General features: G+C 38.0%; 1 protein-coding gene across 1 annotated transcript; it reads left to right on the forward strand.

The window, feature by feature from the left end:
* The first annotated feature begins 12,224 nt into the window (after window positions 1-12,224).
* Window positions 12,225-18,871, forward strand: abhd15a (abhydrolase domain containing 15a). The gene is made up of 3 exons (XM_077611815.1): window positions 12,225-12,870; window positions 16,659-17,011; window positions 18,153-18,871. Exons 1-3 carry the CDS (start codon window positions 12,412-12,414, stop codon window positions 18,796-18,798), a joined length of 1,458 nt encoding a protein of 485 aa, XP_077467941.1. The 5' UTR covers window positions 12,225-12,411; the 3' UTR covers window positions 18,799-18,871.
* Window positions 18,872-24,731: the final 5,860 nt, after the last annotated feature.

Consider the following 24,731-nt stretch of genomic DNA (forward strand, 5'->3'; position numbering starts at 1 on the left):
AATAGTCTGAGAAACTGTGTGTGCCACCACATTGGCACATGTTCCTGAAGAAACAAGAAGGTACCTGTTGGTCGAATGAGGCTGAACTATTCAAACCATGACATTAGTCAAACACAGCGATTTCACTTGAACACCTTATTCATAATAATAGTGTCCTGCTTAAGATAGAATCCGGTATTTTAGATTAATGTTTGTCAGAGTGGCATGGTTTTAATGTTTGTACTCTATGGGTCAAATACTGTAGTTCTGCTGTCTTAACAAAAAAGGTTCCACCTCCAAAAAGGAAAAAATGATCTAAATAATCACATTATTTATTCAAAAAAATTATTTGTGCGGTGTTGAAATGTTAAAAAATAAAGGTTTTCACCTTGATAGCTCATAATGAACCTGTAACGCATACAGAAATTTCTAAATAGATTGTGTTCCTAACTTATGAAATGACTCATTATGCTAAGTTTTAATGCTGTAATTGTTGACTAATTGGCTTCGTTATGGTTATGGTACTATATCCTCAGCCTCAGCAGGGAGGGAGAGAACCAGGAAGTAATTCAAGTATTTGTCACATCCTGCCTTGACTATTGTAATGTATGTAATCTATGTTTCTCCCATGTTTAGCATAATATATACAGCATGCTGCAGCAAGGCTTCTGACTAGGTCAAGAAAGTTCAGTCACATTACTCCTATACTGGCTAATTTGCTTCCTATACACGTGCAATGTAATACTACTTATAAAATATTACACGGCTTGGCACCTCCTCACTTTTCCAACCTATATTGACAATATGCGTGTTTTATGGTGATACCGAGAGGTAAGAATATACTCGGGAGGTTCTCAAGCATTTTCTACTCGGGTTACAGACCCGTGGAAATTAGAGCAGCTATCTCAGTAGAAATGATTTCCTGGACTCTCTGACTGTTAGTTTAAATTGTATGTTGGACATGTTCACTGCCGCATTTAATCCCCCTTCCTATGCTGGTGGAAGTAGTGGGAGGTCTCTTCCTAAACACAGTAAGGACTGTGTCACTCATCAATGAGTTCAACAAAAAGCATAATACGACATAATACCTTAGACATGGCAGTTCCAAAGATTTTTTTACAGTGCTGTAGTGCTTTGTGGGAAAAGGGCTTAGCATTGTGTTTACTTGCTGTATTAATGGATGATACAGAGAGGATTGATGCATCAATGTCCTGGCTTTCATGCATGTCACCCTCGTGACCTGACACAAAAAAAAGAAATGTTTTGTTGTTGTTGTTTTTTAAAATGTGCTCCATTTCTGGTTCTAGTGCGATTGTCTGAATTAGTTTTCTCCATCATCCTCTCTCTCTCTTTCACTGAAGGCACCTTTGGTTGACCCTAACTCTCTGTTTGTCCAGCTAACCACTGAGTTCCACATCCACTGGAATAACACACAAGCGCATACGCACACACAAAAACGGAGGTTGTTAAGGCAGCAATTAATGAGATTAATATCTGAAAACAACGGAATTAACAAACACAATACAGTATTCATTGCAACTAGTAAGCCATAATAATGTTGAAGGAATATTCAAATCAATAATAAAATTAACCACATCCCAGTCAAAACGCATGGCGTTTTAATGTAAGTCGGATTGAGGGAGTGATTGATATTTTGTGTATATGAATACATAAGATTGCCATCAAATGTACAATTCATATACACAACGCATACCATCAGTGCATTTACTGTATACAAAAACACATTAGCATGATTCATTTGCTCATTGTTCTAAATTTATAGTGTCAGTGACTCTTGTCAAACTTAAAGCATGCCAAAATTACAAATTGCGAACAGTCAACCATGAACAATGCCGCATTCATGCGCACGTACTACACATAAAAACAATTCACATTTAAGAAGTATGTGTCGTTTTTTTTTCATTTGCAAATAACATCACACAAGTATTTTGTGAACCTAAGGTGTGATCCAAGATGATAGATGTAGGGGAGAAAGTCGTTTATTACAGCTTCTATCTGCTTATCTAATGCTGGCAATAGTAGGTCGACTCACACAAGATAAACATAGTTATTAGTCATTTAGTAGTCTGCAGATGATTCAACTTCATCACCATCACAGCATACAAGAGAATTTCAGTGTCTTCCATGTCTTTAAAGAACTCACAAGTACCCACAAATTGTTATTGGCCTATGAACCAAAATTCATTACCAAGATAATGCTACCCAGAACATTTACTAGATCGATGGCCTCACTGGAACTAAATCGAAAGATAAAAATTCATAGCCACTAAGGGCAGCAGGCAGGGGACACCCTGAGTTGGTTGCCAGCCAATCACAGGATACAAGAAGACAAACAACCATTTATGCTCACATTCATACCTAATAGCAATTTAGAGTGTTCAATAGCCTAGCGTGCACATTTATATCTCAATTTTGTTAAGTCAGTCAAACATCATCAAACCACTCAACTTTACCCTAACAGCTATCTCTGGGAGTGTTGGGGAAAAAATGCAAATTGAGAAAAATGGAGAAATCGGTTTTTGCAAATGACTTCTTAACATATTGTAGATATGACTGGGATAAAGGGTGTACCTTGGCTCTCCCCCAAACTCAGAAAAAACCTCAGTTATGACCCTGAACAGGATAAAATGTAGTAAAATGATGGATGAATGAGCAGGCAACGTCATTCTTCTATGCACATCCGCTGTCTGATGGAACCCCTGCTGTGTAACACATTCTTGCACTAAGCCATATCAGCTACATAATGCAATGATCTAAACCCATTACCCAGCAAGAGGAGAAATACAAACCTACGAGAAACATTATTGGCTAAATAATAATGCAGTGTATATTACTTGGATGGATACGGTATGTTCTGTGCTTTCAAACCACAATGTCCTGTAAAAGCATCTGGTAATCATAAATAATTCCATATAAATAAATCGATACATGTGTAAAGGCCCCAAAACCACTTCCCATCTTTTAACGTCCAGTCTATAATTCTCCCAAACTGTTTATTGCTCATCATCTGAGATTGATCATGATCATAGAAAATGGTGTAGGAAAAAGTACGGGGGGAAAAACGTCACTATAGCACTATAGCAGATTTAGTATTTTTGGTAATGACCTCACGAGTTTTAAAAAATAAATAGCCATGGAAAACCTGCATCATACAGCATATTTTCAACATGTACAGTACTGAGATCTTCTCTGTAAGATAATGTCAGACGTAGCATGCTAATTTACACCTGACACTTTGGGAATTTCTCAAACTAAACGACTATATAGCATTGTCTGTTGAGGCTGTGATGTACCAATATTAGCGGGAAAGAAGGGCCGCCATCCCATCAGTGTGGCAGATTAGATGCAACGCCAAATAGTTTCTCAGTCCTCAATTCCCTGCTCAGAAAGGACTGTCTTGAAGTCATATATTTCCCACTATCCCCAGAGGCACTTCTATACTAAGGACACAGTATGTGAATCTCCCCTATTGTTGTTTCCCGGGTCTATCTGAGCAGGATGTTTTGGTCCCCCATCTGAAGCTTTAGTTTAACCACACTCCCTTTTGTGTAATAAATGTGTTTATCATCTTGAGTTCACAAAAGCACATACTGGTGTGTGTGTGGTTAAAAATGGCAGCCTTAACCAAATATCCTATATACATACGTATAGAACATTACATGAAAACTAGGAGCCTACTATAGACAGCGACAGAAATGAAGTGCAGCAGATGTTCTCCATCTGCTTTGGCATTGGTGATGATTTAGCAGAGACATAATTTTCAGTTCGATTTTTATTTTTGTCTAGGGTCAGCCTTCATTATTTTTTGTTTCGCATTGGCTCAAACTGGACAGGTTGAACAGTTGAACTTATGGCTACAAATAGCCGCAAAAGCAAGCAGCATTACATCAAAACCCAGAACACTTTGAGACCTAAACAACATTGGCGACTTACATAGAAATAACGTTTTTAATATTATACTAAACTGTGATTTTCTTTCAAAGCTTATCTATAGTAGAAAAAAACTATAAAAAGAGTAACATAAGAAAGAATGTACAACCTAGATGTTATTTAAGCCGGTGCGGCCCTTGGATCAATTCAACTATGGGAAAAAACTGCGGATCACAGTCTAAAGTGTGTCAAAGTGCCGGCCCGGGGGCCAAATCTGGCCCGCCGCATCATTTTGTGTGGCCCGGGAAAGTAAATCATGGGTGCCGACTTTCTGTTTTAGGATCAAATTAAAATGAAGAGTATAGATGTATATTAAATTTTCTGATTTTCCCCCTTTTAAAACAATAATTGTATTTTTTTAATCATTTTTTCTGGTTTTAGTTCAAAAATCATTTTGTAAAATCTAAAAATATATTTAAAAAAAGATAGAATAAAAAATGTTTTAGATCTATAAAAAACTGAATATTCAGGGCTTTTAATCCAGTTGTTTTAATCCATTTATTTAAAAAAATCTAAATATTATATCTAAAATGGTCCGGCCCACATGAAATCGGGTTGACGTTAACGCGGCCCGCGAACCAACCCGAGTCTGACACCCCTGGTCTAAAATATATACTAACATTGAGGCCACTAAGGACCTATGTGAATCCACAATGAGTTTAACAAGGAGATCCAAAACACTCCAATTTGCTATCCTCTCCCATTTCTTGTGGAATAATAACAATGGAGGCCAATGACTAAGCTTTCCTTTTTTTACAATATCAAGTCAAACTGAATACTACTTCTAAAAATATTTGAACCATCAAATTAACGTATACACTCTCATGCTCATTTTAGTACCTTCATTCCCTACTGTAATTCTTTCCGGCAAATCCAATTCTACTGATGAGATTTTTAATAGACCGCTTGAGGTTATCTATCATGACAACTAACCCAGTAGTAATACTGAGTGCATAATATCCTTAAAAGGCGGAAATAATAGGACTTTTTCCAACGGCTTTTGGGTTCTTTTTTCACTAATCATGTACATTATTATGATACCTGCACTAATTCTGAAAAAAGGGCAACGCCTATGTAGATCTATTTGTAGTACTGTTGAGTGAAGCATCACATTATGCTCTCTTCGTCTGTCCTTTGACTGGAAAGCTCCCTCATGCGGGCAGCTCTCATCCGATGCCAGCATTGATGTCATAAGTGGCCCAATTTCTCAGCACCCGATTGGCCAATGCACAGTGACACTGCTCTCCTCTTTGTTGTACATTTAACAAATTCAAGTCACAGTGGTAATAGGTCTCTCCCTCCCTGGATGACATGGTCTCTCCTATTTCCCTTTTCAGTATTGCGTGTATGCTGAGCTCTTCTCTAACTGCAGTATAAGGAAACATCAAGTGAGCCAGCTCCTGATTGGCTCGAACAAAGAAGCCAGGGATGCATACAGCAGGCAGAAATGGGAACAGAGCATAATACAAGCAAACCTTAGCATTTTCTATGTCCATATTTACACCGCCATGTTTATTAAATAAATAGTAATACACATTATTGATTCTTGATTCAGATTTTCAAATGATATTCATGTTCTAGGATTGCGCTGGGTAGAAAGAGATAATGTTTAGTGATTGAATGTTTTGTTTGATTTATTTCTGAACTCTCAGGTCACACTAGTGACAGAAAGATCAATTCAGTTTGACACTATTTCTGCTTAAAATGAAGAAAACATGGATCTGTTCAGTAGGTATTTAAGATGAATATGGCTCCGTGAACAGCTGAAGTTTATATTGGGTGGCACTTCAAATGGTGGCCCCTGTGTGTTTACTTTATGAGCATTGAAAAGGGGGAGCAAAGTGGGACAATTGATTGTGTATCAGGGCCCTGATTTTAGTGCTACGCTACTTTAGGAGGAGTTTAACAGTGTGCAGACTTTTAAAGCAACATTTTCTAAACTGATTGGCTTAACTCCCCTGTCATGTTGTGTTTTCTATTTAGATTTTTTGGTTTTAGATCATACTACACGTGGAGGAGGTTCAATTTTGTTGGGCAGAAACTCTGTTTTAGATATGTAATGTACAGTACAAGTTATTACTCTGGCATTTTAAAGAATTATGCAATTTGAACCTTTCAGAGATGAGAAGTCACCTCCACATTCAAACCCATTTGTGCATTATTTCACTTTTTAAAGGAGACTCAATAAAGATAACAAATATATTAAATTATATGTTTGAATCGGTGCTTTTTGTAATGCCAGGGGTGGGTCAAATGTTTTCATTTGAAGGTAGTGAGTCTTAAGAAAGATCATTTTGCTTCACTAGATCTCAACATGCTCCACTAATATTGACCAGGTGTCTGTTAAGGGACCTTATGAATTTGAGCATGAAAACTTAGATGAGCATGGTGGTCCGTTTGGCAGTCATGCATGAAAATACAGTACATGCTTGCAAGGCACAAAATGACATCATGCATGAAAGAGCACTGTCCAAACTGCAGGCACATTTCACTGATATTTGTCAATGATAGTGACATTTGTTTCCTTCACAAATCAAATAAGGACATTTTCCAGCAATCGGTTACATATTTATATCCTATGAATTACATTGTGGTACAAAAAGAGGGGGGACGTCATAAAAAGTGTTTTCAACATCAACCTCACAACACCAAAAAAGTGGCATCGGAAAAATTACATGTAGTTAATTGGATCAAAAATCCATTAGAGATTTGATTTTAAAAAAATTACTGACAAATTAAATTTAACTTGAATGGATTGTTTTTTTTTTCATAAAAGAAACTGCTTATTTCTTGATTGTGGTTGGCTGAGCCTCAACTCACAGTAGAAAGAGAGAAATGCTCCCATCTAGAGGAAGCTATAGAAAATTTTCAGCTTGATTTCCAATGATGTGGTCCCTTCTCGTCTACCACCCCAGATACAGGTAACCAATGCAGCAATGAATACGCTTCAAAGGGAATTGGGGGCAAAAATTTGATAACTATGAAATGCATTTCTTATTCTGACTTTATCAAATGAGTGTGCTGGGAGAAAAGCAATGACTGCAAATAAAGTAGTCAAATTATTTAATCAACCCATCGCTATTGCATGTAATTATTGATGGAGCTATTGTCATTGACAGAAGCAACTTCACCCCAATCCCTCCCCCAATTTTTATGATTTTGACAGCATAATCTTCAGGTGCTCATGCAAAAAAAAAAAAAAAGAATGAAAGAAACACATCAAATTGAATCACAGATGTTGTATTGGTGCATTCGCTTGACATTAGTGTGGGCAACCTGGTTTAACTCCTGCCTGTCATTTTGGCTTGCACAACAAATGACTGATTTCCACCTTTCACCCAAAGCCAGCTGGGGTGGGCACATGCACACCCCCGACCTTGAACAGGTAACGCAGTGTTAAAATTAAAAGAAAAAAAAGCATACCAAACTATCGGCCTTTCAACAAGCATTATGATTGATAAGTGAAAATTTCAGCAGTGTTATTTGACTAAGTATTTCATCTATGCACAACAATCGGTACTTTAAAAACATAATTATTAAAGACTTCACCAATCTGCATGTGCACACAATTGAACAGATTGGCAATAAGAGGTTTGACCACCACATGGCTGGTGGCAATGACTATAATTGCTGTTAAGCAATGGGATTGGTCCCTGATTACGATATTCACACATTTAAATGGAGAATAAAGGCCAATCAAAGGATCTTATAGGACTTTTCTTTTTACCATAACCTATTTCATTTAATCATTTCTTCATACTAACCCTCCATTCATAACACTGCTTATTTCACACATTAGATGTGGGAAACTGTAAAAGTGTACCACTTTTACAAATATATCTACGTTTTTTTCAATGCAACTGATCCACTTTATATTAAAGTCAGAAGAATTAAGTGTATTTTTGAATTAATTATCATATGGTACAATACACTTGAGTGTCTACCTGGTTCAGATTGTAAAACAGAATATACGTTGAGGATTCCTTCAAGTATATTAGCTTTTACGGGACATAGAATATAACGTCATGATTCCACTGCCCAAATCCCTTGTAACTAATTTAATATGGTAAGGTTCCTTCGCTGGAAAAAATTGTAATCAACTGATAAGAAATTACACATATTAGTCAACATAAAGATAATAACGAACATATGTGACCTTAATGGGAGGCTGAACATGATGTTGGTAAACTGTACATTTTTTTACTATGCTTCCACAACTGATGTATGCCGTTAATGGATAGCAGTGCGGTGACTCCATTAGCTTTTACAATCATTGCACTACACTAAGCCTATCTATCCGTCTAATCACAGGGCCTTATCATGTTGTTTTGAGAGCAGCAGGAGAGAGGATTTCTTGGCTATTGCCCGTTGAGAGTGCAGCTCTAAGTGATCTTTTGCTTCTTTCCACCTCATTACTTAGACTTGTGCTACTAATTAACCTGAGGTGGGCACAGCATTAAGTCAAACAGATACGGTTGGCTTGTTTTTGTGACAATTAAACCTATTGGGAGGATGTGGCTAAAATGGTCCCTCAACTTGGGCGGAAGAAAACACTTTTGTATTAAACAGGAAAGGTCAATGTCTTTGTGGAGCGAGACTGTGTGTATTTGTTACGGAACAATGGGATTCATCCCATGTGGCATTTAAAATTATGTTATGAAATATGTTTAAGGACCAATGAAAGGAGAAGAAAGCACGATAACAAGATGTGTTTTAAATGTTATAAACTGAAAGAGTCATTCCAGAATTATAGGACAAGGAATATATGTAAGTGATAAACCATCTTGACTGGTGTGGTGGTGCTTCCACGCGTTGGGTTCATGTCCTGATTTGTCTATAAAATACTCTGTATATGCCCTGAGTGATTTTTTACTGCTGCACCTTTTTACATTAAGTATGAGGTGATGCAAACTACAGTCCTGCAGGCCCAAATTAGCCCATGGGCCACAGGTTTGAGACCCCTGCTTTATTATAAATACAAAAGATGCTCTAAATCAGTTGTGCAGAGAAGAATAGTCACCAAATTTATCCTAAAACCACCATTTTATAGATAGAATGGGATATTATACCTGTATTTGAATTGAATTGAATTGATCCATCCGAGAACATGTTTTTTTTTGCATTAAATATATTTATGGAGCTAAAAGAGATTTGACACACAGCAATTTATCCTTTTCATTAATTTCTAATGTTTTAACGAAGACCTGATCAGATTCTGTATGTGATTATCCCACAAATAATTCAGTAGATTTAGAATTCAAAGCATCTATATAACATTATTTTGTCAATGAACACCCAGTTTACCCCTAATAGCTTTTGTTGTTGCCTTTTTCACTGCATAAAGTATCATTGCTGTTGTAAAAGGACCGTTGCCACATTTATTGGATATTTGAGGAGACATTTGGTTTTAGATTTCTGCTCCCATCAGATTAGGTTTCGTGCTTCATGATGACCTAGTTCTTTTTCAGCCAGAAATGATTACACATTTAAGCATTATGCTAGATAAGAGTGAAGATGACATCTTCCCTTGAGAAGAGTAAAAGGAATATCAGGGTAGGCAACTTCACTCAGGGCCTGATTTTTTTTTCCTATCACTTTCTTTTACTTTTCTTTCATCAAATGTAACATCATATGACCATCTCTCAAGTATATTTTAACATGAGGCTCCTCTGTCGTTCACATCTGTGAAGATTCTATTTCCTATTTGGTTTTAGGTTTTTTTTTGCTTCTTTCCTTACGCAGCAAGCTATATCATATTTTAACTTCCTTCTTAGCATTACGATAACAAGCATTGGCACGATTTTCCAAAATTACCGTTACTTCTGTTCAGAAAATTTGCAGTAGGAACAGATTTTGAATAAAAATCACCAAATCAAAACGTATGCATGTTTGTGAGTAAAGATGATTCTGAACACATACTTTAACAAGTTGCCATGATAGCTATGGTATCTAACAAAATAAGAGTTCAGCTTATGGGTTTTACAGTGCCTATCAAATGCGTGTATTTATTTTTAACCAGCCAGGAAGTGAGAAGCTATTCAGGAAGTGGTTTTGCAAAGGCATTGCAAGCATGACAACACAACACTGTTTTAAACCTGTACAAAAGAGCAGTCATCTTACAAGAAAAATGATTTGTCCCCAGGCTTTTTTCCACACGTTAATCTTTAGGGGTACATAAAAAATGCACGGGGGCAGGGCACAATAATGTTGTACCCTTTTCATATAGTATTTAATTAAGCCTCCACTGTAGTCCATTCCTGCAGCCTGTTAGGGATTGATTGGTTTTGTTATGATTTTTCAAATCCAGGTTCGTCCACCTGTGTGGAGTTTGCATGTGTGGGTGGGTTCCTCTGGGTACTCCGGTTCCTCCCACATTCCAAAAATGTGCATGGTAGGCTGATTAAACACTCTAAATTGCCCCACCTGTGGTCTCCCCGCCCCTCCAGAATGCCTATGCACCCAACCTACTTGGCCCCTCCCACAGGTGGTGATCCCATGGGAAGAGCAATCAACGAGTCCATAAATTCTGTCTCAGTAGAAATTTCCTCACATGATCATCCTCCTTATGGATATGTTAAGAATATGTCACTGCTTTGGTTCTGTAAAAACACGTCAAATATGTTGTATTTTTTAGACTCTAAAGCCAGTCAACGTGTCAAATGTGTAAAAATATTGTTGCAATGAATTGCATCAAATTGTAAAAAGGCTTGGCACAGTTCCTGTTTGCTCAAAGCTAGTGTTCCAGTGTCATGGTGACAGGAGGCAGAGGGAGCAAAATAGGAGTGATTAACAACAAGAGGTCCAATAAGGGTGCCTAAAATCACCATTAAACACAGGACATTCACAGGTAAATGTGTGAAGGTCAATTTTCCTGCCTGACTTGTGATATTCTAAGTACTGCATGCACTTGAATAGACATTGTTACCTATAAGAAATAATACAAACAAAAGTAATAATACAAATGAAAAGGTCTCAACACTTTCTAAGGCACTGGACCTGGGCTAAAACGTAGCCCAGTTTATGCCCCTGTTATGATGTCACTCTTGGCAGTGTGTGCATACTGCATAACAACAAACAGAAGCACAGAGAGCTCAAAACCACAAACAGCACCTTTGTTGTACTTCCATTAAAAGGACTATTCACTCTTTAACACGTTTGGAATACAAATGGAGCACTTACCATATTCTATGTTGCTTATATATGTTCCTTCATTGTAGAGGCATATATGCTTACTTGAATTTGGTTGTTTTTTAAGTGATATAAAAGTTAGTCAACAAAGATTAGCTTGATTTGACTTTGCCAAAAGACTGATTCATATTTAATACATCTATATGCTAATCTATGTATGCATGATACCTCCAAAGTGCAATTGGATTCATTTAATGTTATTTTAATGGCATAATCTCCACAAGCTGGTTGCTTGCTATCTGAGGTCACTGACTGCTAAATCAACATTACTTCTCAACTTTCATGTATAAGATAAATCATTGACTACTCTGTTATTGACAAAGGTTCCGCACCATGTCAGCCCAATGCATGTTTTTGGGATGTGGGAGGAAATGGGAGTTCTCGGGAAAAAAAACATAGGCAAACTCCACACAGGAAGGTCGGAACCCACCGGGATTGAACCCTTGATCTCAGAACTGCGAAGCGGACATGCTAACCACCCCACCGTGCTGCCAATTTATCATCCATCCATTCATTTATACATTTTTATAATTATAAACAAATGATATGAAAAATGCAATCATGAATGATCGAGGTCTTATAAAAAAAAAAATCCTACAGCGACCCAGCGGATGAGTGGTTAGCGCCTCACAGTTCTGGGGCCGAGGGTTTGATCCCAGGTCGGTCCTCACTGTGCGGAGTTTGCATGTCCGGATACTCCGGTTTCCTCCCACCTCCCCAAATAATCCAGGGTAAACTGGTTGAAAACTCTAAAGTGCCCCCTAGATATGAGTGTGAATGGTTGTCTGTGTCCTGAAGTCAGTTGGGATAGTCTACAGCACCCCCCGCAAGTGGTACAGAAAATGAATGAATGAATAATTACTACGACTACTATTAGCAATTAAATTGTCAACTCTTTAAGAGGTGTTCACTGTAGTGACCACTGTCCGTGAATGGGTTTAAAAATAATAATATCCATATAATATTTCCTAATTTAAATATTCTAAGAACTATCACTTGAAGCATACCTGCTGGTGACGGTAGGAGGGGTTGAATTTAGAGGGAGGCGTATTCAGTCAGTTTACACAGAGACCTTTTTTCCACTCCATCCTTTGGCAGCTGTCTGTTTGGTGCACAAACCTGACCTTCTCTCTTGAGGCATGATGAACCTAATTTACAAGAGAAATAAATCGGGATTTAGTTCTTTGCTTGTGTGCGGCTGCGGTAGTACACTGGAGGACCTCGTTTTCCTCACTGACTAGAAGGCGGATTTAGGATCTATCCGAATTATATTGTGCACAAGTGTCAGTGACCATGCTGGAATGGGTGGTGGTCGTATGCGTTGTGTTTTTACTGGCAATAATCCGCTCCGGCTTGAAAGTTTCTAGCACGGAGAAGGTGACGAAGAGTCCGCAGCTGAAAGACCACATCCTCGCCGAGCGAGGACGAAGAGTGGCGCTCATCTGCAAAGCTTCTGCCCTCGCGAACTACCTCTTAAAGAACTGCAGTACCTTCACCAAGTACTCGCCGCGGGTCGGATGGTCGTGGCGTGCAAACGCCGTCTTCCAGAGCGTGTACGAGGCGTGCTGGTGCTACGGTTGCCCGGTCCACTTTGTGCGGGACATCCTGCAGTTGAGCGATGATGGACTAGTGGCTTTGGACTGGGTTTATCCAGCCCATCAAAAGAGACGCAGGACTTCCAGTCACTCCACCAGCCCGGTTCTACTTATCATCCCTAATTCGTTTGGCAAGATCACCAGAAATGTACTGCAGGTAAAGTGGAGATCTGCTTGAATGTATACTTGAATGTGTACTGGAACAGTCTAACAACATAGTAAATTATGTTGAGAACATTATTTAATATTTTAACCATATTTTATAGGGCAGTGGCTTGTGTTTTCACTGTTAAAAGGCGATTTTCATTAATAATAATTACTATTATTTTGCATTTTTATTTGTTTACCATTTACAACAGTACTTTGGGCATCACACTACTGTTATACTTTGTTTATGGCGGCCAGTCACATGGTAAAGTTCCTTAAAAAATAAAATAAAAAATCTTAAAATTAATCAAATGTTAATAAATATTTGACACATTTCTTGATGGATTCCTTTTTCTTTTCTTTTTTTATTGAAATGTCGTAGTAATTAATTTAGGGCCTGCCACTGAAAGAGATAGACGGCCGTTTTATTAGACTGCAATTCAAAAAGGAAGATAGTTTCTTTGTCACTTGTAACCAGAACAAATTCCCTGGCACACATTGCCAAATGGTGTGAAAATGTGTCTGGAGTTTTTTTCTTTACAATTGGGAAATTTATCAAATTGGGAAATCCAAGTTCATGTTAGATTGCTCCTTCTGTAAACTATTTTAAACTGAAAAAGTTGCAACTTATTATTCCTAGTCACTCTGAATATTCATTCATTAATTTTTCAAACGCCTTATCCTCACAAGGGGATGCTGGAGCCTATCCCAGCAAAATAAGGGCACCAGGCGGGGGACACCCTGAATCGGTGGCCAGCCAATCACAAGGCACAAGGAGACTGACAAGTACATTCAATTAACTTGTATAACTTTACTTACAAGTATACATGTGTTGTGGGAGTGTCTATTATTTTGTTTTCAAAAACTAGTGGGTCTAAGGAGCTCTCCAGTGTTAGGAATTTACCTTTAACTGCTTCCATGATTATATTAGTATTTATTTTTCTTCTGTATCATTTATCCTGATGAGCGTCGAGGATAAATGTGGATCCCAGCTAACTATTGGCAGGAAGATGGGTACAGCTTGAACTGGTTGCCAGCCAAGCACAGGGCACAATGAGACAAATAACCATCCGTGCTCACACCCACACCTAGGGACACATTTTAAGTGTTTAATCAGGCTACCATGCATTTTTGGGGGATGTGTGAGGGAACCAACGCACCTGGGGAAAACCCACGCAGGCACGGAGAGAACATGAACACTCCACAGTAGCCCAGATTGAAGGAATTGAACCCTTGATCTCAGAACTGATAGGCAGACAGTGATACCTCTTATTTTAAATTCATTAAATATGTGTTCATATTCATATGTAATTGGTTTATTTGTCCCACGTCCTAAAATGAATGGGAGTTATATCAACCTCAAAGTCTGGATCGTGCCAAATTGGAGAGACTTTACACGTTGCTAGTTGCTATTGAATGATTTTCATGCACCTCTACTACAGTTTAATGGTGTATACAATCTTTGATTTTTTCAAGCAGCTATGCCATTCATCATTAGAGCTGACAAAGGGGAGGGTTTTGTATTGACACAATGAGATTGTTCTAACTCTAACAATAATTTTGGTTCAATGTTTGGGAATAACCATTTGATAAGGTATTTTATTTAGTATTTGTTTTAGAAAAATAATAATTTTGAAAATTCGGGAAGTCCCTCCTTCCTTCTGAATATTTTTTCTGCACATTTGATAGGATTATTCTACTTTTCCTATTCTTGAAGAAGAGTTTTGTGACATCTGAATCTAAAGCTTGAAACCATTTCTGAGTATTGCTCTCAATATACTGTCATTGGACATATTTTTAAGGAATTTTGCTCAATGTAAGCCTTGAAGATTGCATAGACTACAGTATAAGTACGGTATATCATCATCATCATCCAGACTGTAAAAATATGACTGATTGCAGGGAATGTGTAATTCAATTGAAGAGCTCATTATATAGTATAAATGATAAAGAGGACAGCAAGTGTACAATGGAAACAAAATAAAGTGCAGTCTTAATATGACATTTTTCACTTTTTGGTCACTAATGTAGTTGCACCTTTAAGTGCACAAATAGTATACAAATCTGTGTGTGATGTATGCCATTTAAATACATTGCTTAAACGTCTGTGACAAAAATAAAGAGATGCAATGGCAGTCTCAGAAATGGTCCTGTTATCCCAATTCATTGAGTGAGGTAATTGAATGAGTCAATATAAAGCATCACTTGACTTGAGGAGGCCACATTGCATCAATTGAATGGCTGCTGGCTCACTCGTTGGACACTCTCCACTTTGCGAGCTCATTACTTTTTTTATGCACTCTCTGCAAATAAGACTGTAGCAGCAGCTGAAAACAATAACGAAGGTGTGAGAGGTACAAATAGGGCGGAAAAGAAGTATCCAATTCCTTTAACGACACCAAATTTGTGGTGCACAAACGCAAAGTTGATGGCTGCCTGAGCTTGCTAATTGGTATTTAGTATGAGGACAGCTGGGTATTTTCACATCTTGACCAATTGGGAAAAAATGTCCTCGCAAATGACCTACCACAGCAGGTGGTTCAGTGTGATTGGATTTGGAGTGTTTGCACTTAATAAATTAATTTATGAGTGCATACCTGTCAACCTCTGCCGATAACTGCCCTTATAAATGATTATGATTCCCCTTACAAACCCCCCCAAAAACATACAAACACCGTACGAGTCGTACGGTGTTTGTAAGGTTTTTTGGGGGTTTGTAAGGGGAATCATAATCATTTATAAGGGCAGTTATCGGCAGAGGTTGACAGGTATGTGAGTGTCAATCGGTGAAATTGTTTCCCATTTACCTTTCCTTCTTATCGTGTTGGTAGAAAATGTGTGCAAAACTTCTGTTGCAACCTGAATGTTCTTCCTTTACCTGTTCTCACTCCCTTAAAGCTACACAATCAGAATAATTATAGATCATTTGAATGGAGGAGCCAGAAAAGACATAAAACAAAATATTTCTCTGTTCTTTTCTTAACATATAAAATGTTTTTTTTCAATTCAATTTATTTGGCAAGAATTTAATCTCCATAATATTATAGCGGAAAAAGACCTGCCTTAAGGAATGTATCACTCAATTGACAGTCAGGCAGCTGACACCAAACTGTTGGAAAAGTCGCTGTCATGATTTTAGTTTTTCTCCATTCGCTGAGATTTATCTTCCTTATGGCTTATCCTCACCTGATCAACCCTAACCCCCAGAACTGTGAGGCCGACACGCTAACCACTCAACCACCGGACCGCCTTGATATTCATTCATTCATCCTCCATATTGCTTATCGTACTCTATCCTGAACCTAAAATAATTTTCAATTTACATTGGAACGAAGTAAACTAACTATTTTTTTCAATAAGGGATTAAAAAAGGGGATGAGTGGTTAGCACGTCGGCCTCACAGTGCGAAACCTGGGTTCAAATCCAAGTCGGTCCACCTTGTGTGGAGTTTGCATGTTCTCCCCGGGCCTGCGTGGGTTTTCTCCGGTTTCCTCTCACATTCCAAAGACATGCATGGTAGGCTGATTGGACGCTCTAAATTTCCCTTAGGTGTGAGTGTGAGCATGATTGTTTGTCTGTCCCCCGCCTTTGACCCAAAATCAGCTGGGATAGGCTCCAGCACCCCCCTAGTGAGGATAAAGCGGTTCAGAAAATGAGATGAAATGAGGGATTAAAAGAGTGTAACGTCCTCCGTTTGTTGTAGCCGCATAGTGTTTATGTTCTTGCAAAGTTTCCATCCTATGTCTGAAACCTGTAGAAGATAACAGACACTGTCTCTGTGTGTATTACCTCCCACAGTTGTGTCAAACAGCACTTTCCCATGGATACCTCCCTGCGGTTTTCAACCGCCGCAGCCACAATGGCACCCCACTCACCACGATCAAACTGCAGCAGTTTGGAGACCCCGCAGACCTGAGAGAGGCTGTACGCTACATCCGCTACCGGCAGCCTGCGAGCAAACTTTATGCAGTGAGCGAGAGCACAGGTTCCGGTCTCCTCCTCTCTTATTTGGGGGAGTGCGGCTCGTCCAGCTATGTGACGGCGGCTGTCTGCCTGTCGCCTATCTTTCGCTGCCAGAGTTGGTTTGAGAATGGCCTCTGTTGGTCTTTGCAGTGGCCATTGTTACTCTACCAGAAAATATCCCTCAGCAGGTATGGAAAAGGGGAAGATATAAGCGATTATATAAGGTAGCAGTTTAGAGAGATGTTCTAAGCCAATCTTTACTAAAGTAAAGCTAAAGTAACTATTCTTGCATTGGTATTATAAGAAATTATTTACATTTTAAGGGGATGTGGATTATCTGTCCAAATTCACCATACAAGGCTTGGTCCATAAGAGCATTTAAAAAAACACCTGAAATTTTGTTTTTTTTTACTCTGTGTCTATTGCAGTATATTGAGTGTGTCGTGCCATTGTTTGCTAGAACACAGATCTCAATACAAACCTAATAGTGGGAAGCTAATATAATGATGTTTCAGACAAAAATCAATAGGGTGGTGGGTATGCAGGCTATTAGATGGCTTTGTGCTGACCACAGTAAGGATTAAATGAGAAAGAAAATGAAAAAGTATAGCATTTAAGTTTGCAGCCTTTTTTGATCTACCACAATATCGAAACTGGTGAACTTTTCAAATATACTGGCAAGTAAGTATATAAGGGAATTAAATATGGTTATCAATGGGCATATTCTTGCTGACTTGCAGCGTCAGGTTAAGTACACAATCACAATGTGCAGTATTTTGACAAGTGCACATTATACTCACTGCAATACCAAATTGGATTTAATTGAAAACAGTGAAAATGTGACTGAAGTCCAACATCAAGTCGCAATTTAGAGAGATGTTTCTATTTTTAATGTTACCATAACCTCAGTTTTAAAAAGGGAGTCACTAGGCTTCATTCTGCTCTAAAAATCAAAGTACTCCTTACAATTTGAATGTAAATCCAATAGCTATTTTTGTAAATCCTGCCAAATTGAACATCAAAATATGCTCTGTAGTGTAGCTTTACTTCAAATCCCCACTGGTGATAGATACAGGAAAACAGATCCTAAAAATGCCACTTTCCAAATACACAACAGTAAGCAAAGTACAAACATTTAGGAAATAATCAAGTTACTGTGGTAACTGATTGTCTGCTTGATGCCAGGTTATTGATTCTAAGACACATCGTGACTCGAGAATCAGTTCTTCAATCGCTGCCTGCTCGCAATTGGACACATGCTGATATTGAGCGTCTGTTTTTTCTCATCTTGTCTGTCATTTTGTGTTTCCGTGGCTGTGTTGTGCTCAGATACAGGACGGTGTTGAGCTCTACCATACGCATGGACACCCTATTTTCAACCCGTTCCCTACGCAGCCTAGAAGAAGTTCTATTCTGTCAAAGTGAGCAGGTTGGCTGTGCATCGGCAGCAGCAAGTGTGACAAGCAGCAGCACTGCTGCTTCTTGGGAAGCTTACTGGGAACGCAATGAAGCCTTAAGAGATGTGGATGAAGTGGCCATTCCAGTCCTGAGTGTATGCGCCCAGGATGACCCCATCCGCGGAAATGCCGAATCCACGGTACCCTGGGAACTCTTCGAAAGCAACCCGCATTTTTTCCTACTTCTAACAGACCGAGGCGGCCATTGTGGTTTCTCCACATACCGCGACGGAAACTCTACCGGGCCAACTAACCCAGCGACTGCACCGAACAGCGCGACGATAATTCGCCGGGCCAACTGGAGCCACCGAGCTCTTTTGGAATTTTTCAGGGCAACCACAGACTTCTTTGCGTCAGAGGAGAGAACAAAACACCTTGCTGCAAAAAGGAGGGGACTGGGGGGAGGCGCAGGAGGGAGGGTCTTCCGACACCGTAGTGTCAGTACGTGTAAACGAGTGCCAATGTGCTCTCATAATATCCACGCTATTTACAACTGGCAAAGATCTTATACACGGTGAAGAGGGTAAATGGAAGTTGACGGTGTGCGCTTTTTCCAGACCGAAAAAGATGGTGGGGCCTTGATAGCACAGTGGTTTATGTAGGTGACTTTCATGCAGATTTTGTGGGATAAATTCCGACTCAGGGTCAAGTTCGTTGGCTGACATTTGCGTTTAGTCAACAGGGATTTCCTTTACCTTCCCCTCAAATCCTTAAAAGGATTAGCAGTTTAAAACAAAATGATGAAAAGGATGGTGCGTATATAAAACATGACATTTTTAGTCTAAGTGTAAGTGTGCTAAAAACACAAAAGCAAAACTTTAAGTTTTTTATTTTCAATGAAATTTCATAAAGATAAAGGCCTTCTTAATGTCAGCCATTTAGAGTTATGCACCATCTAAAATGGTACTCGGTCATTTGGTCGCCGGTCTTTTGGTTGCCCGGAAGGTTATTGATAATTACCATTTAAATCGTTGCTCAAATTCCCTAAATACAAACTGCAAATTATTATTTAGTCATACTTAATGCCCGATTAATTATTAGGCTAAAGAAAAGCTCCAAATTTCCCGTACTTTTATTGTGTTTTGTTGGAGAACTTGTTCAGACCCTGACGGACGTAGCTTCTTAAAGTGACAACTCATGTAAGTACAAACTCTTACACTCACACGTCCGCTCAGTGAAACTGCTCAAGGCCATTGTTGGCTTTTATTGATGCGGAGACTGTGTTGTTTTACCTTGTTTTGTCGCCGGTCTTTTGGTCGCCCGTTGTTTGGGTCCGGGCGACCAAAAGTCCGGCGACCAAAAGTCCAGCGACCAAAAGACGGCGACCAAAAGACCGGCGACCAAACGACCGCACACGATCTCAAATATCTTTATATATTACCCTATTCACTGCAATTGTAATTTTTAGTTTTATTTGTTCCTATTCTATTCAAGCCAGATAACTGGAAAGGACTTGGAGGTAAGGTTGTTTGAAATCTAAAACCGATGCAACCTTTAAAACAAGTTCATGGTGGTTTATTCCTTATCAAGAAATTTTGACTGAAAAGAAGAAATGTTATGTCATAAGTCATATACAGCAGCAGTATTTTATGTATGGGGCCACGGGTTTACCAAAGGTGCTGGAGATTTGGTTAAAGTGATGTTTATTTAAAAGGGAAAAAAGGTAGGTTCTTTTTGTTTAAACTTTGCTGCCCTTATCTATGTTTGAAAAGCAGCTCATTTTTATTTCTCTTTGACTCGATGACATTTTACACAGGGGTTTAAGGAAGGGTGCCAGAGGGTAAAGAGATTTGACTTCCTTAGAAGGTGCATTCACAGACTCTTTACTTTAAGGCCCTATTAAAAGGTGATTTCAAAGAAAGTAAGTGATTTTCCTTAATAAAATCAACATTTCAGCTGTCATTGTAAGATACCAGAGTCAGTAGTGAGTGAGTGCTTTTGTAGTCAACTCAGGATAACCTCTATTACATTAAAGCCTCTAGACTACTTTTATGTTTCAACATCCGTCCTGGCATTGGCTCTGTGTTTGACATTCTGCAAATGATTATTTGAACATTTGAAATGTAGGAACCATTGATGGACAGACGGCATTTGGCTTTTGCTTAGCTCAGACCTATTTGTGTTTGGAGTTTTACATGTTCTCTAGTTACTTGGGTTATCTCTCACATTCAGTGTGAAGGTAACTGTGAATGATGTTTTTTCCCTATGTACGTCCTGTTATTTACTGGTGGACAATTGCATGTAAAATCTGCCACTTGCCGATGATCTGCTGCCGGAATTTATTTTAGCTTTAACCTCAAATAAATGGAAGGAAATTAAGGCATAGATGGATGCAAATATTGTTGGTGTAGTAATTCAATTTAATCAATGTTTTTTGGACTTTTTCTGATAAAGCTCTACGGATGTCTTCACAAGATTGTTTTTTATTTCATAGTTGACGTCACAAGGTCATTTATTCTGTAATTCATCTATATTTTTGCCTATAAATCGTGCGCATACACATTACAATGTTCTCTCTGTTACACACATAGTATATTGTATTCTATTAGTTCTAGGTGAAGGAATTGTCGAAAATAGAAAACTGAAATATTTGAACTATAGTTGCAGTTTTATGTTTCTTATTTATGAAGCACTTGCCCCAATTATGCCACAGTCCCGTTGGCCATTTTATGTAGAGATTCCATGTGCCCTTTGAGTCTTATCCATTCAGACAGCTTGAACAGACCAGTACATGCACACCCCCACACACCCCAGTACACACATTTAGTTCCTGCAAACACATTGTCCAGTTGCAGAATGAACAACTTCACTCACTCCCAAAAATGAGATGTCATGCAGGTTCTATTTCAGCCCCCCGCTGACCATCAGAGGCCCTAAGGCTGCGACTGTGTTCGAACTACGCATTCAAATTAACATTATACATAAGAAATTTGGTGTGTACACTGTAGTGGGAAGTTCTATTTGTCTTCTGTGGTGTTAAATGTCCTCTGCTACAGTTATTTTGTTTTCTTTTAATAAAGCTTGTATCTTGTTTAATTATCGGACTGGGCTTTACAGTATTTTTTTTTCACTTATGCCATTAATACATACTGTATTTGGTGGGCCACACATTCACCCTAACCGTCCTCTCAATACTAGGTACTTCCACTATTAAATCACAATTTTAGAAACCATTATTAAAATGTTTTTTTAATCTAATTACAATATCATCACCATTTTGACATAGAAAAAATGCCTAAGCATGAGTTTTAAATTACTTTCACCTTTGCTGCAACTGGAGTGATTTTATAATTAAAGTGGGAAGATATGTCTTCATAATTAAGTTCATGTTATCTTACTATATAAAGGTTACTACTACATTAAGTTCTATGCAATTTCCCAAAATGAAGTTTGTGTTCAAAATTGACATACAAAAGACTATCTTATGTTGTCATTGCATCAACTCAATTGTTTTTGCTGTGGCATAAGAATGAGCAAAATTAGCCCCCTATTCGAGAAATAAAGCGCTGGTTAATGTTGAAAATCACTTTCTCATGAATCATGCGCTTGCATTGCATTAATATTGAGGGGAAAAAAGGAAAATATTGACATGATGATTGTTTTGCTTGTATAACATGAGCAGCTATATTAACATCATCTGTTTTGGTATTGCATCATTTGCAAAAGATGCTGTTTATATTGGTCACTAGCCCTTTCGTTTAAATTGCCTTTTCCCCATTTGGTAATTGAGTTATTATTCCAATATCCCTCTCTGTGATGAGTTGCACAGTCTTGTGCTTCAGGCAATGTTACATGCTTACAAGATTATCCCACCAGTCTCCTAAATGTGTGTTTCTTTTTATTTGAGCATAATTCAATGGCCTTTCCTTGATAATTGAGATTAAATCATTTAACAAATACATTCCAACAACAAAAAAAGGAAATCCATTGAACATTAATTTGGTCTACTTCACAGACTGGCACAGTAGTATATATTGTTTGTAAATATAGATATATAGAGCATATATTGAGACAGTATGTATTTGTAGTAAATATAGATTTATAAACTATATTTGTAACTCTTTTGAATGAGAACAAATTTGAGTATTTGCTTTAGCCTAATCTAAAGCATCGTGATCCAGACAGACACCACTGGTTATGTTTACATTACAGAAATTCCTGGCTATTCTGGGTGTTTACAGCCTAAATAAAACATGAGAGATATCTCAAGTCAAGGTAAAAAAAAAAGAGAAATGTTTATTCTATGATATTGAATAATAGACTTTCAGGGCTGATCAACATGCATGTTGAAAGCAAGCTGCATACAAATGGTTGCATTTTTAAATAAAAATCTTTTTTGTGTTTAAACATAAAAAACACTTCATTTTTCACTTTGCTCAGAATGAGGAATCTCAAACTTAATTTAACCTTAAGTTTTACTCTCAAAATAAATGAGGTGGCCCAGGGTCCGAGTGGTTAGAGCATTTGCCTCACAATTCTGATATCGAGGATTCGATCACAGGTCAGGATGGAGTTTGTATGGTCTCTCTGGGCTTGCTTAGGTTTTCTCTGGGTACTACAGTTTCCCACCCATTCACGCTCACATTCATATACTTATGAGCAACCGTAGATATGAATATGAGCCTGAATGGTTGTCCGTCTCCTTGTGCCCTGCGATTGGCTGGCCACCAAATCAAGGCATGTATACTCCGTGTAGAAGCCCCCGCGACCCTTATGAGGATAAGTGGTACAGAAAATGATTTAAAAAGATTTTAACGTAAAATCAAATAAAGTAAGAGTTTTTAAAAATTCACAAAAATGGTCTACACCAAGGGTGTCAAACCCGGGTTGGTTCGCGGGCCACATTAACATCAACGCCATTTTATGTTGGCCGGACCATTTCAGATCTAATATCTAGATTTTTTTTTTTCTAAATTTGATTAAAAGAACTGGATCAAAAGCCCTAAATAGTCCGTTTTTATAGATCTAAAGCAATGTTTATTTGAGCTTTTTTTTCTTAGTATTGGAAAATGTCTTTTAATCATGTTTTTTATTTCAAATGGAAACAAAATAATTTTTTAAAGTGGAAAACGGAAAATATTTGTATATTTAAACTAAAAACACAAAAGAAAAAAATTGGATTAAAAAAATTGCAATGATTGATTTTAAAAAGGGGAAAATCAGGAAATGTAATGTACATCTATAATCATTTGAATTTGATCCTAAAACATTAAGTGGGCACTAATGATTTACTTTCTCGGGCCGCACAAAATGATGCAGCGGGCCAGATTTGGCCCCCGGGCCGCCACTTTGACACCTGTGGTCCACACCATACATATATGGTAAAACCTAATAATGCTCCTGCACCGCCAGTGTACCAAAGTACTACGCCATTACAAATATAACGTTCAGAAGTATTAGTGTCACACTGTGTAAATTATTGACAGTGTAGTTTTGACAGATGAACTTATTGCTTTGTCTAGCTGCCAAAGACAATATTACAGGTGTACATGATACTGTGACAGGGCATTGTGAAATACTACTTCACTGTTTTAATTTACTGACTTGCACAATGTCTTGAGTCATGTCATCCTAGGTTTCCATGGAGACTACCTTTATTCTAGAAATGTCCAGAAGATGGTAGCACTGACAAGGTTTCTTCCTAAAAGGTTCCAATACGCCAACTTCCTCAGACGTCACAGTGACTGACACAATGAGGCAGCTCCATTCCTTTTGGCTTGGAAACTTAATCATATATTTAGCACCGTTTAAAATTAGAGCATGGTACAGGGAGGGGTAAATTTAGCATTCTGCTGAGTCAGACTGGACCTATTAGTTCACACAGAGGCAATCTTGAGGCATGTAAAACTTGTGTAAGGGCTACCATGAACCCTAAAATGAATATTTCAATTAGTTTGCTTTTTTTAATTTGGGGTTCAATAAATTCAGAAGTACTAAAATAATAAGAAAAATCATTTCAGTTTTTTAATGTTAGACTTGGAGACTGGTAGGCCCTCCATAAGCCTTGAAACCAGTCAAGTGCACAAAATAAACACAAAATACACTTCCCCAAATCTAAACAGTGCTGAAATCTAAAATTCTGATATGAAAATGTAATGCTAATGGGAAACCAGAATGGAAATTGGCTGCCAAACAAGTTTGCAACTTTGTTATTTAACCTAACGATTTTTTTGTAATAAATAAATACTACATTAAAAAACTCAATGCAAACCCGCTTGTAAGACTTCCTCAAATTTTCTGAGCGTACCTTAAGGGTGTCATCCACATTTGTTATACTTTTAAAATCAATGTTGGGAGTGACAAATGTGGATTTAGAATTGGCTTGACTGACTGCTAAAATAAAATAATCTAATACAAATAAATAGTGGACTGGACTGACTCCACTATATTTTTGAAAATATTGGACTGGTATTTTAGCATATAAAAACGGTTTTCATCAACTCTGGTATCT

This window comes from Stigmatopora argus, chromosome 10, assembly GCF_051989625.1.
Source record: "Stigmatopora argus isolate UIUO_Sarg chromosome 10, RoL_Sarg_1.0, whole genome shotgun sequence".
NCBI classification, from domain to species: domain Eukaryota; kingdom Metazoa; phylum Chordata; class Actinopteri; order Syngnathiformes; family Syngnathidae; genus Stigmatopora; species Stigmatopora argus.

What these genes read in the sequence shown, in the direction of transcription:
- abhd15a (XM_077611815.1), top strand. Translation starts at nt 12,412, where the DNA reads ATGCTGGAATGGGTGGTGGTCGTATGCGTTGTGTTTTTACTGGCAATA. An exon ending in TCACCAGAAATGTACTGCAG is followed by an intron (nt 12,871 to 16,658) that starts GTAAAGTGGAGA and finishes TACCTCCCACAG; the next exon opens with TTGTGTCAAACAGCACTTTC. An exon ending in CAGAAAATATCCCTCAGCAG is followed by an intron (nt 17,012 to 18,152) that starts GTATGGAAAAGG and finishes TGTTGTGCTCAG; the next exon opens with ATACAGGACGGTGTTGAGCT.